This window comes from Eptatretus burgeri, chromosome 1 (assembly GCF_056783735.1).
Source record: "Eptatretus burgeri isolate ZD-2024b chromosome 1, Ebu_testis_v1, whole genome shotgun sequence".
Lineage (NCBI taxonomy): Eukaryota > Metazoa > Chordata > Myxini > Myxiniformes > Myxinidae > Eptatretus > Eptatretus burgeri.
Genome location: NC_140961.1, coordinates 124,621,161 through 124,633,614, shown reverse-complemented (window position 1 = coordinate 124,633,614; position 12,454 = coordinate 124,621,161). Strand labels below are relative to the sequence as shown.

Sequence of the window (12,454 nt, the reverse complement as noted above, 5' to 3'; positions counted from 1 at the left end):
CATAGAAATCAAACCCGATCGTGTTTATACACCACACAGCATTTAATATTCGCAACATAGAAATCAAACCCGATCGTGTTTATACACTGCACAGCGTTTAATATTTGCAACATAGAAATCAAACCCGATCGTGTTTATACACTGCACAGCGTTTTAATATTTGCAACATAGAAATCAAACCCGCTCGTGTTTATACACCGCACAGCGTTTAATATTCGCAACATAGAAATCAAACCCGCTCGTGTTTATACACCGCACAGCGTTTAATATTCGCAACATAGAAATCAAACCCGATCGTGTTTATACACCGCACAGCGTTTAATATTTGCAACATAGAAATCAAACCCTATCGTGTTTATACACCACACAGCATTTAATCGCGAACGTAGTGAGCTTCATACTCAACGCGTGCACATGAGAGAATAGTAAACAACAACAACAACAACAACACAATACTATGGCAATTTGGAATCCGTGTCGTCGGCTATGACCCTTTTGCTTCCGGTTTTTATCATGGGGAATGATGCGTCCCTGGAAATAAAGGCATCGTCGGAGACATGAAAGACCCAAATATCAGACATGGTGTATATTTCCTCCACTGATTTTAATAAAGATAACTCCCACATCATCAAAAAATAATTTTTAATCGTGATTTACATTATTTGATCTCTGATCCCGAATCCAGGCCGAAGTGACGTAAAAACGTTATACAGTAAAAATAAAAATGGTTTTTATAACCATTGTTATAACAATAATGAACAAAGAAAATCTTAATAAAATATGACTTACAGATGACTATTATATCATTATACGGTATAATATACATACGGTCATTTTTACAAGTGTGTCGAATGCATAAGTCATAATTTGGAAACCGGGAAGTCGGAAGTCATTGTCTTCAATTGACTGTAGTATTAATTTCTCATTCTCTAGCAAATTCCGTTGGCCCCATGTCAATCGGCTGAACTTGAAAAATTAACGTTACGCAATCAGGTGATGACGTCATAATTCGGAAACCGGAAGTCGGAAGTACAATTCTTTTACATCGGGACACTCCCGGGTACATGTTCTGTCAGCATGTGAAGTTTGGTGAGGATCAGTCCAGTACTTTTCGCGTGCATTGGTCACAGAGAAACACACACACAGACACAGACAGACACACTTTCAACTATATATATATATATATATATATATATATATATATATATATATATATATATATATATATATGTATATATATATATATTTGTACATATATGTAGACAAACAACCATCAGTTGGAAATAATAGTGCAGCCTTTGATTGGCCCAATGGCCTCCCATGCATACATCAAAGTTCCTTGTCAGAAAACGCATTCTTAATGTCATTATTATTACTATTGTTCTTAGATTTGCTGAATTTCTTTTGAATTGTCAGTTGGAAACTGTCAAAACATGCTTGGATAAGCAGCACATCATTCAGCGTAGCAGGTTGAGAACTTGGAGTTCGCAGTGCGTTATCGGATGATACTATCCCTCAGTTGGAGGAGTAAAAGCCAACCATCTCATCTGCATTTTGGTTGTGGACGTTAAGGATCTCTTGGAACCTTTTGAAAAGAGGAGGCCATTGTGTGCTGATCCCTGACCCAATGTTCTGAAGGGTGAGCTACATAATCAGCACCACTTGTTGTAGTTGGGAGTGCTGGTTTGTAGCTTTGGGACAGGCTGGCAGGATAGCCTCAAGATACGCACAATCGCCACTATGCTGTCTCGCCTGGGTTTGAATCTTGACCCAGCTCGAAACCGTCGTCCTAGTGTTTCGCTGGCAGGGTGATTCATCGATGCGTGTGCCGTCCATCGGATGAATGTTAAAGGGGCGTTCCGTCTGCTGGCATTAGTTGGTTTGATGTTAAAGATACCATGTTGCCCTTCACGAAGAGTAGGCGAGCTATCACCAGCACAATGAACAAATTCTAAATTGCTCCCCTAACCGACAGAGGGTATTGCATCATCGACCCCGTAGTATTGTGATGAATACGGAAGAACCTTGGCGTCAGGCATGATGTGCCCATGCAGCCTCTTCCTTTATTGAAGTTTCACCGCAGTTGCTTGTAATTGATAAATTTGTCTGCATTGAAAATTATCCAGTATGCTCCTTCAGTCGTGGTCATCCTTGTTTATTCTTGTTCTTGTAATGCCCCGTTGACAAAAAAAAGAAGAAGAAGATGACAATTAACCCACGTTATCCCGTTGACCCACGCAGTACTGGACAGAGTCAGGATGGCATGGAGACCGTGTATTCGGCGAGCACTCTGCTTCAGAAGATGGATGACAGCTCAGAAGAGACCGGTAGGTAACCTGTCAAAATGCCATTCAGTTTCGTGCTAATTTTGCTCGGCTGCCTTTCATTCTTGCCTTATAAAGCTGTTCAAGCTCCCGTTGATCACTTTTGATGTAATTATTCATCATGTGCCATTACCTTGTTTATGTACCAACACCTTCTTCAAATCGGCCTTTCATTGCCTTTCACCCAATCATGGGAGAGTATCCATTTTTGTAGACGTGTGAACTTTTGGAAGAATATTTTCAAATTTGTCAGAGTTATCAAAAACTTGCTCTTCTCACCAGTGTTGATTGTTAATCCGTAATTGGCCTTTTCCCTCCAAAATAAAAATATGGATTTGTTTTTTTTATATTTTCCTTAACAACAAGATGTCTGAATTAGTCCTTTTAGATGATTGTTTAATGTGCTCACTGCAGCTCATGAAAACATACATGGCTGAGTAAACTGTACTTATGTTTGATGAGCTCTATGCTCCTACTTTGCCTTTCTATTCCTACTCTTATTTCTGTGTTTTGCCTCGATTTGTAATTTCCCAGGAAAGTCTTTTGTGAAAAGAAATTATGTATGTGTATATATATATATATTAATTTTTTTAGCAATGTTGCATTCATGTTAGCCTGAGGTTACACCCGTCTGAATCCCTGACCCACCTTGCTGTGAACAACCTCGGTTCGAATCCCAGACACCATGAGTATTTGTACATTTTCTACTAATGCCCTTGTAATTCATCTCGAAGTACGCTGATATCTGCTGATGTTTGTAATTTCCGTGTGACCCGATGACAAGCTCCACCACGAGTCTCCGACTCGTGTTTTTAAAAGGCCTTCCTTTCATTGGGTTCGTAAAACTTTTCCTGATCTGCCTGCAATTTCAATAGCTGCACTTACTTGCACACTGCAACACATGCATCTTCGTCTGCGATACTATGCTCAACATATAACCCTAATGAGAATGAAACATGATGGACATAAGAGAAACTGATACTTCCAACTTGTCTATCGTGAGCCAAATTCAACAAAAACGTTTCATATGCTGTCTAGCTGAGTGACGTCACTCGGTAGAGTATGCACTACCGAGTGACGACATAGTTATTTTTGTCTTGCTGATGAAGCCATTTGAAAGGCAAAAACAGCACAGTCCGGGAGTGGTGCTCAGATCAACTTTTCTTATTCCATGTGACAATTGTTCACTGCCCCTTTTGAGTGGTCACCATCATGCGTGCTCTTCCAAAAGGCAGGTCCGAGGCTCGTAGTCTTCTCCACGTCCCTCTGTCCTGTGCCAGTCTTTTCATTTTCCAGCAACTTCCTTCAATTTTCAAGTCATCCAGCATTGATATTCTCTTCCTTCCTCTTCTTCTTTTTCCTTGAAATCTTCCCTCCATAACGTATCTTACAACCCCGTTTCCTCTTAGGATGTGCCCTGCCCAGTTTCTGTGCCTTTTCCTAATTACGTTCAACAAATTTAATTTTTTGTTCATTCACTCTTGTCAACACTTTATGTTTTATTACTTTTTCTGTCCATTTGATCTTTTTTCCATTCTTCTCCAAACCCATATTTCAAAGCTATTTAACAAGTTGGTCTCCTCTTTCTGTAAAATGCAAATCTCACCTCCATATAAACCAACACTCCAAATTTGGGAACTAATGGAGGTGCGAGTAAAGCCACCACACTTTTTCGTGGTTGTACATGGGGATCTCTACTGTGTACAACTCTTTGACTTGGTCTGTGAGACGTCCTCCTTCCTGTGAGTAAGTATTGTAGACCTTGATTTAACGAACCTATATAAATGGTTGTGGAAGGGTGTTCTTTGCACTCGAAGATAAGGAGATGCTGGTTGGGGGTGAATAACCCATTGCGATTGATGCCGGGGCTGTTCCCTTTGAAAGTATCCTTTGATTGGGCTGGGATTCCAAGCAGCTCATCATCAACACCTTTGTGGAGTTGAGCACATGCGCACGAGGATAAATTCGCAGGGCTTGATTTGTCGTTATTTTTGTTCAGATGTCTTTAACAGTTGGTTACACGACGTATCCTGTTACATGCAATAAAATTGTAGGAAGAACACAAACGTAGTACATTATTAACTGGCCAGCTGAAGTTTACATCTTTTAGACATTTTAAAACGATGAATGATAAAGTTGTACATCTGCAGTGTGTTTGATTTGTTTGCAGTTTTCAAATGGCTAGGACAACAAAAGGCGAACAAAAACTATTGCATGCAATGAGTGGGACCTGAAATCTCTGATGCCCAAACTCGCCGTTTGCTTTGCTGTTACTACATAGTAACAACGCTACCAGTAATGGTTCTCCTCATGGTGATTATTCTCACTTCTTGGAGTGGAGTTGGTTTTTCCATTGCCTTAGGTTTCTTCAACCTTGAATCGATGATCACGCAGTTGGCTATCGAGTTCCCTTTTACAAGTGTGACCTATTCCATCATGTTGATTGTTTCCACGTGTTTTCATCTGCACTCGAGCTGGCTTCTGTCGACCACTTCATTGCATCCCGTGTTGACTTAATTGGGGGACTGTCATCGTGTTTCACATTTTACCTGGGTTGTGGCGTGGTCTGTTTTTTCTGTTTTTCTGTTTTCCTGTTTTCCTTGCCCCTTCCCTCCTCGCCCTCCCCCCTTGGAAATTTCACTTGATTGGTTTTGAAATTTCATTTCCAAGGTGATATTCATAACAAACTACAAAACAGATATAAACTAAAAGGGCACTCGGTAGAGCGCATACCCTTGCCACGCAATGCCTGATCCAGTAGAACATTTCGGGAACAATACATTTTTGAGATATTGTGCTTTGTATCGTTTTTGACCCTATTTCTCAATGGTGAAGAATCACTTAAAAATTATCAGATCTGGGTTTGGAACCTCACCAAAATCGAATCAATTCTTCCTTGTTACATACCCAGCGTGTGTCCACCAAGTTTCCTCCGAATCCGTCCTTAAGTTTTTGAGATGTCGTGCTCACAGACAGACAAACAGACGTTAATGGGTGAAAACATAACCTCTGTCCACCTTCAGTGGTGGAGGAAATAAACCATGGTATAAATGAAAGAAACGTGGTCATGGGAAGACAGTTTAGCAAATTTAATGGATCACTGGAACAAGACGGATTGATCGGACTGGACAGCCACAGAACAACAACAATTCAGTGACGGACAGAATAAATTGAGACCACGATGATGTGACTGTTAGAATTGAAACGCCGTCCATCAGAATGCCATGACGACGTCCCACATGACAAATGCTTTGAGAAAATGTCTGTGCCAAACGGAATAATGGAGGGGGTGTAAGGAACTTTTTGATGCCGTAAGCGGAATTGTGAGCCATTGCCAGTTATGTTTCCGAAGTTTGATGATCCGTGAAGCGGTGAGAGAGGAGGTCGGAAACATGACGGACAAAGGGACAAGCAGTCATTTTAATTAAGCACCTTTTTTCCGTGAATAAAAATCGGAAATGAGGGTTTCATTAATAATTTTTTTTTTTTTAATCACATTTGTGAAGCTGGATTTCAAACATTAGCAATCATTAGATCTGACTAAAGTGGACCCTCGACAATTCAAATACTTTCCAATTCAAATTCAACAGTTTGAATTGGGTGCTCTATGTCGACAACCCTCCACATTTCACTTGAAATCAGCCCAGGATGTGTTTTTCTTTTCTTTCTTAAGTTGGAGCCATTGCTCCAACTGTACATAGCAGATGGCAATTTAACACCCACATCCTCACTTCGCTAATGCGACTTTCGTGTGCAATCATATAGGCTTGGGGGTAAATTTGGAGCTTCCACTAACTTATGGTGATGAGGATGGACTGTATACAAACAAGAAATTTAACACAAAATCAAAAACGACGTGTTTACCTTCAAAACCGTGATGGTGTACTTGGGAGGTAGATTTCAAGTGGTAATGGAGAATGGCAATGTATAAAGGCAAAGCCAAAATGGACACCCGAACAAGACCTCTTTCCCATTCACTGACCCAGATTTGCCGATGAACTACTCTTTCTCCACAGCCTAATGTTATAGGCTGAATGGAATCTGGTCAAATAAATCGGTGAACGTGGATGAAATGGAAAAGGGATTTGCCCAACACTTGCATTTCACCTTGCACAATGTTCAGGGTGGGAACCCCACAAAGTAACCTGCTAATGCAACTTAAAGTATATAAATTGTAACCGAGAGGTGTTACAATGCCGGAGAATAATGTTGTACAAATCCCGACTTACGAGTGATTCATTCCAATTCATAATTTGGGAACGAGGTATTACGAATTTTAAGACTCATCGTAAGGTCGTTAAATTGCGTTGAGGTCGAGTTGAGTGATTTTTGGTGCACTTCGGTCGTGGTCGAGGTTTTTTTTAAGCGGAAGCCTCTGATGGGTTCTTCACTCTGCTGATTCGGTGAGGGGCAGTGCAGGGGTTTTATTCATCTTTGCTCTTACGCAGTACAAAGCTGCGGGGTAGCATCATTGGCTGAGAGCGTGGATGTGCCGGTGATACAGTGCCCTCTGCTGGATAGGGGTAGGAATTTGTAATTTGTTCATGGTGCCAGCCAAAGCTCGCCTACTGTGTGAAGTACACCATGGGATCTTTAAGGTCCATCAACAAGTGCTGGCAGATGGGATGCCTGTCTAACGTCCATCCGAGGGACGGGCACACACATTAATAAATCAGCATGACAGTTTATAGCTGTCAGGATTTAGGATTCAAACCCAGGGTAGACAACTTGGAGGCAACAGTGCGTACCTCGAGGCTATCCAATCACCCCGAGAGTTTAAATAATAATAATACCGTTCCTTTGGTGCCATAAAGGCACACAGATCTGCCGAGGCAGTTTCATTGGCAAGGAGTTCAGTCCTGGACGGGTTAACACTCCGACGCAGGTTACCCCGAATGGTAATTAGCACAGAACACTGGTACTCATTTCGCCGACCTCCGAAGGATGACAGACTGAGTGAACCCCACCCAGTGTTAATTCAACGGAAAAAGGGGCTTGAACTTATGACCCTTAGGTCGCAAGTCAGCCACACCAGGCAATCCCGAGAGTTTTATTAATGTGTTATTTTGAAATGCATCATTTTTGAACGAGTTCTTTTTTGGTTTTGCTTCTTATTTCATTCATCTATTCGTTTAAGAAACACAAGGTTTGCTGGACGATGTAACTTTAATTTTCGTTTCATGATTTGGTAAAGGAAGCACGGCCTTTCCAAAGCTGACGTTTTGAATACATATATACTTTTATTTGTTTTTGGTAGATAAAGGTGCAGATGATTCCAGTGAAGATTCAAACACTATCTATCCGATAACCTGTGGGGACACCAAAGCTTGTCTCATCTGGAAGAAATTTGTTTGTCCGGGAATCAATGTAAAGTGTGTAAAGGTGAGCGATCTTCCTTGATGTCCTTTTATAATCAACAGAGGTTCGGTAGTTTGAGAAGAAAGAGGGAAGTCTAGTGATTGTTTTTCTTGGTGGTTTCTTGGTTTTTTTCATGACATTAGAGTCAGTCTTTGTTCATCAAACAATTTGTCATCCTGCAGTTTCACAACGACATGATCAGCCCCAAAGAGTTTGTGAACATGGCCGGAAAGTCAACGCTCAAGGACTGGAAGAGAGCGATTCGCTTGCGAGGCGTCATGCTCAGGTTTGTTTTGTTCAAATCGATATGTGCTGCTCGATTATTTATTTATTTGTTTATTTGTTTGTTTGTTTGTTTTTTCTCTGGAACCTCATCGCTCTTTTCGGTTTGAAACTGCTGACGTGTATTTTTACAACACGCTTCTCATGAGGAACAGGCGAATTTTACCAAACAATGAAATAGATATATTTTAAAAGGATTGTTTTCAAGTGAAATTAACAATTACGCAGCCACTTTAAGATAATGTATGCGTGTTATGTTTCCTCTCCAGTTCCACAAGGTCTACAGATACACAACCTTTCTGAAATAATGTGCATTGCATTCATTCCTTTGCTCGTACAAAGCAGACAGGTGCATCCATCATGTGCAGAATTGTAAAATTTATCAAGGAGATTTTGGTTCGGCTTATCCTGACCTATTCCAAAGCAGTCTTTCTTTTTGGGTTGAATGTCATATAATTCGTTATTTTTTAATGCACCATTTGCACAGGGAGTCCATTATACATTGCTGTTTTGAATTGGATCTGGACTTTTGTTCATGCTCTAACTAATGTGTCATGCATGAATGATCGACTCAGCGCTACCAACGGTGTTGTTCACTTGTAATTGGATATGATAAACATAAACTCGTTAGTCAAAATGAGGTGCTTGGCTCACATTGTTGATCGAGGCTGTTGCTCTTGCAGGATCGGGTTCTTTCGTCATATTTTCACATCCATCTTTAAGTAATTTGCAAAATACGGCCTTTGTTTCGAGGCAATCATCAACATACTGTGCAACCAGTCTTCTGTAAATTGTTACGGGCTTTCTGTTTTCGATGACTATAAATGTCTTAATTATTCACTATTCCACCCTCGTTATCTCGCTTCCTGCCATTTTGGTTTTCAGCACGTGTATTAAAGCAGGAAATGTGTGACTATGGGTATTCCTTACTGACACTATAAAATCAAATTCTCTCAAAATTATGCAGTTACACACAGTGCCTAGCGAAAGTCTACACCCCCTCTTCAAAATTTTCACCTTTTGTTGCCTTATGATCTGGAATTAAATTGCATTAAATTACACCTTTTCCGCCTTTATTTACACATCATAACCCACAACTTCCAAGTGAAAAAGAAATTCTACAAATTTCCAGAAAGATTAATTAAAAATACAAAATTAGAATATCTTGGTTGGATAAGTGTCCACCCCCCTTATAATAGCAATTGTAAATTATATCAGGTGTAACCAATCACGTTCAAAATCGCATGCCAAGTTAATTGCCCTCCACCTGTGTTAAATTACAGTGATTTCTGATTATTTCAGAATAAAATCAGCTGTTCCTATAAGTGTCCTCTGCTGGGTAGTGCATTTCACAGCAAAGACTCAACCATGAGCACCAAGGAAATTTCACAAGACCTCCAGGATAAAAAATATATTTCAAAAACAAAAGACAAAAAAATATTTCAGACCTTGAATATCCCTTGGAGCACAGTCAAGACAATCATTAAGAAGTGGAAGGCGTATCGTACCACCAAGACCTTGCCGAGATCAGGCCGTCCCTCTAAACCTGATGACCAAGGAAGGAGTCAGAGAGGCCACCAAGAAGAGGGGGGGGGTTGGATACTTGTCCAACCAAGATATTCTAATTTTGTATTTTAAATTAATTTTTTCTGGAAATTTGTGGAATTTGTTTTTCACTTGGAACTTGTGGGTCACGATGTGTAAGTAAAGGTGGAAAAGGTGTAATTTAATGCAGTTTAATTCCAGGCTGTAAGGCACGAAAAGGTGAAAATTTTGAAAGGGGGTGCAGACTTTCTATTGGCAGTGCATGTTACTCTACCTTTTATAAGCAAAACTCTTAGTCAAATTTGAAGCATCCTCAGTTGGATCAAAATATAACGAAGTGAAGAACACCTACTTTGTTGTCCTGAAGCATTGCTGGAGCCCTTGAAAACTTCACTAACGTGAGGAGCCTAACCCACTCTAAGAGAATGTCTTTCGTGCAGGAAGGTCATGGACTCGGGAGAGCTGGATTTCTACCAGCATGAAAAGGTGTGCACCAATACGTGCCGCAGCACCAAGTTTGACATCCTCATCAACAACGTACGCTCCTCAAACCTCATCGGTTCACAGGGGGAATACATGCTCAGCTCTACGCCCACAGATGGTATTTTAACTTTAAAAGGTTAAATGAAGCTGAGATGCTATTTCAATTTTTTTTTTTAAAAAGTGGTGAGATATCTTGCATATTCTTACGCTGATTGGGAAATGTTGTCCCTTGCCATTGGCAGTAAATGGTACTCAAGGGGGTTCTGGGGAAGAAGGAAGCAGAGAGTGCGGTGAACTGAGCTCGACACCAACCGGGCTTCTCACACCTTCCACACCTTCAAGTGAAAGTTGCAAGTCTCGCTACACAGAAGATGTGCCTGGTATTATCTTAAACTCTCGCATTCTGTTAGAACCTTTTGTCTTTTCATATCCGGTGTCCCAGGCTCATGAAGGAGCTTGTACTCACATATATCGTATGCAACACAAGAGAATTAGGATATGTAGGAGATATCATTGTACTTTGACATGAATTATGATGACATTATTAGATATTGGGCAAATCAACACAGTATATGGGGTTTGAACCTCCAGCATTATGAATGAAGGGCTCAGATAGAAACACCAAACAGTCCTTCATTTGTTTCTAAATTCTTCCAATATTTTTGTTTTTGTTTTTACGATTTGTAACATGCGGTCACTTTACAATTGTCAGTATCCGTTACATTCGTATTTTATTATCTGTTGCATTAAAGCCTTATGTTAGCTTAACGGTCGACGTGGCTGGCTGAAGATCTTAGTGTATTGAGTTTGAGTCTCTGAGCTGTTGAAATAACACCAGGCGGGTTGACTCAGCCTGTCATCCTTCCGAGATCAGCAAAATGAGTACCAGCTTGCTGGTAACAGGAACACTGCATCAGCAGCACAGCTGTGCCCCCAGAAAATGATGCAGCCAGCAGGCACAGGCTGCATACAAAACAAAAACAACAGTCCGTTACCTTCAGGCAGACTAGAATTTTATTTAAGGTATGTATAGCAAAGTGGTTTTGAGAAAAAGGTGATTGTGCAGGAAGGAGTTTTAATAGATTTGATCTTCATTCTTGTTGTTTGTGGTAGCACATGGTTTGTCATCATTGGTGTTTATTTGCAACCACCACAGAGGACGTTTTCGCTCTTTGGCGCGGCATTTCCGAGGTTGGTCTCCTTGGGGAGGTGGTAAGTGAGGTTCAGCAGGAGATCCAGGACACACTGAAATCACTGAGACAGAGGATACAGCAATCTCCACTACAGGTCAATGGTACGAGCTGAAGAAGATTATGTTTATTTTTCGTTTTGGTGAGGGGGGAAGAGGGTAGAGCTCGTGTGCAGTCCCGCATACTGCGTGGATATGTGGACGTTTCTCCGTCTGGTGTGTACATGTTTTACCTTCATGTGCGTTAGCTTTCATTATCATTTACAGACGTGGCCATTCTAAACAATGTGGTCCAGCAGTTTGGCTTGATGGACAATGTTAAGAAGATAATCAGCAACCACAAAGGGCAGATGGACCGCTACAAAGATCAGTATACACGTGACTTGGCTGGTGAGATTTACTTGTTATGATCGTTGATTGTTCAGTAATTGAAAAACAGAAAAGTTTGCTCAGTTGCTCTTCTCTACATCACAGGTGTGAGTGAGCAACTTCATTGCTTAAACTATGTCACAAAACCTGAGGTTCTTGATTGATCAATGTCCAAGCAGTAGTCTGGCGTTGTCCAAAGTTGCATTTATTTAAACTTTAAAGGATAAAACCAAAGCAATGATGGCACTGTATACAGCAAAGCAAAAGTTGACTGGCCTTTTTCTTCGTTCTCCGCTCTACCCCTACGAGATCTGCTCTGACACACACACACACACACACACACACACACACACACACACACACACACGAAAGGTCTTCATGAGCCTCACTTTTGTTGGAAAAAAAAAAATCGGCTCCTTCCTTTTCAAAACAGCTCGTAAATATGAGATGGAACCAGAAACTGCACGATGCTTTGCGTTAGTTACATATCTGGAAGCTGCTTGACCTCCTTCGAACACTCACAATCTTAACACAGGCTCGACAAGCCAGTAGGCGACATGGGTGGTCGCTATATAATTGCATACTAGTCATATAGTTTTTGACGGATCGGGCTGAAAATTTTTGACAGAGGTTGATTATAGTGCGCATAAAAGCAAGGAAGCCGAATTTTGATTTTCGAAAAAAATATATATAAAAATATTTTTCGGATTTTTTAAAAATTTAAAAGTCCCGTTGCGAGGCAACGGTGGCGTCCATAGCAATGGTGCTCAAAAGCATACAACGAGATCCTGGTATGAACCTTCCAGTCAAGTTTCATCAAAATCGGTTGGCTCCTCTGGCCTCCAGAGCTGTCCATTACAAACATACAGGCAGACGGAAAACCTGAGATTAACGGTCGTCTCGC

The 12,454-nt window shown here is 40.8% G+C and overlaps 1 protein-coding gene across 4 annotated transcripts in view; it reads left to right on the top strand.

Moving 5' to 3' along the window:
- LOC147035340 (glucocorticoid modulatory element-binding protein 2-like) overlaps positions 1 to 12,454 on the top strand; it is a 151,119-nt gene that overhangs the window by 55,906 nt on the left and 82,759 nt on the right. For all 4 annotated transcript variants that reach the window (XM_085896892.1, XM_085896911.1, XM_085896902.1 and 1 more), the window contains 7 exons: positions 2,242 to 2,327; positions 7,582 to 7,706; positions 7,865 to 7,968; positions 9,950 to 10,110; positions 10,235 to 10,372; positions 11,149 to 11,286; positions 11,449 to 11,571. In XM_085896892.1, the coding sequence (XP_085753018.1) occupies positions 2,242 to 2,327; positions 7,582 to 7,706; positions 7,865 to 7,968; positions 9,950 to 10,110; positions 10,235 to 10,372; positions 11,149 to 11,286; positions 11,449 to 11,571 (875 nt within the window). The remainder of the gene's footprint in view (positions 1 to 2,241; positions 2,328 to 7,581; positions 7,707 to 7,864; positions 7,969 to 9,949; positions 10,111 to 10,234; positions 10,373 to 11,148; positions 11,287 to 11,448; positions 11,572 to 12,454) is intronic.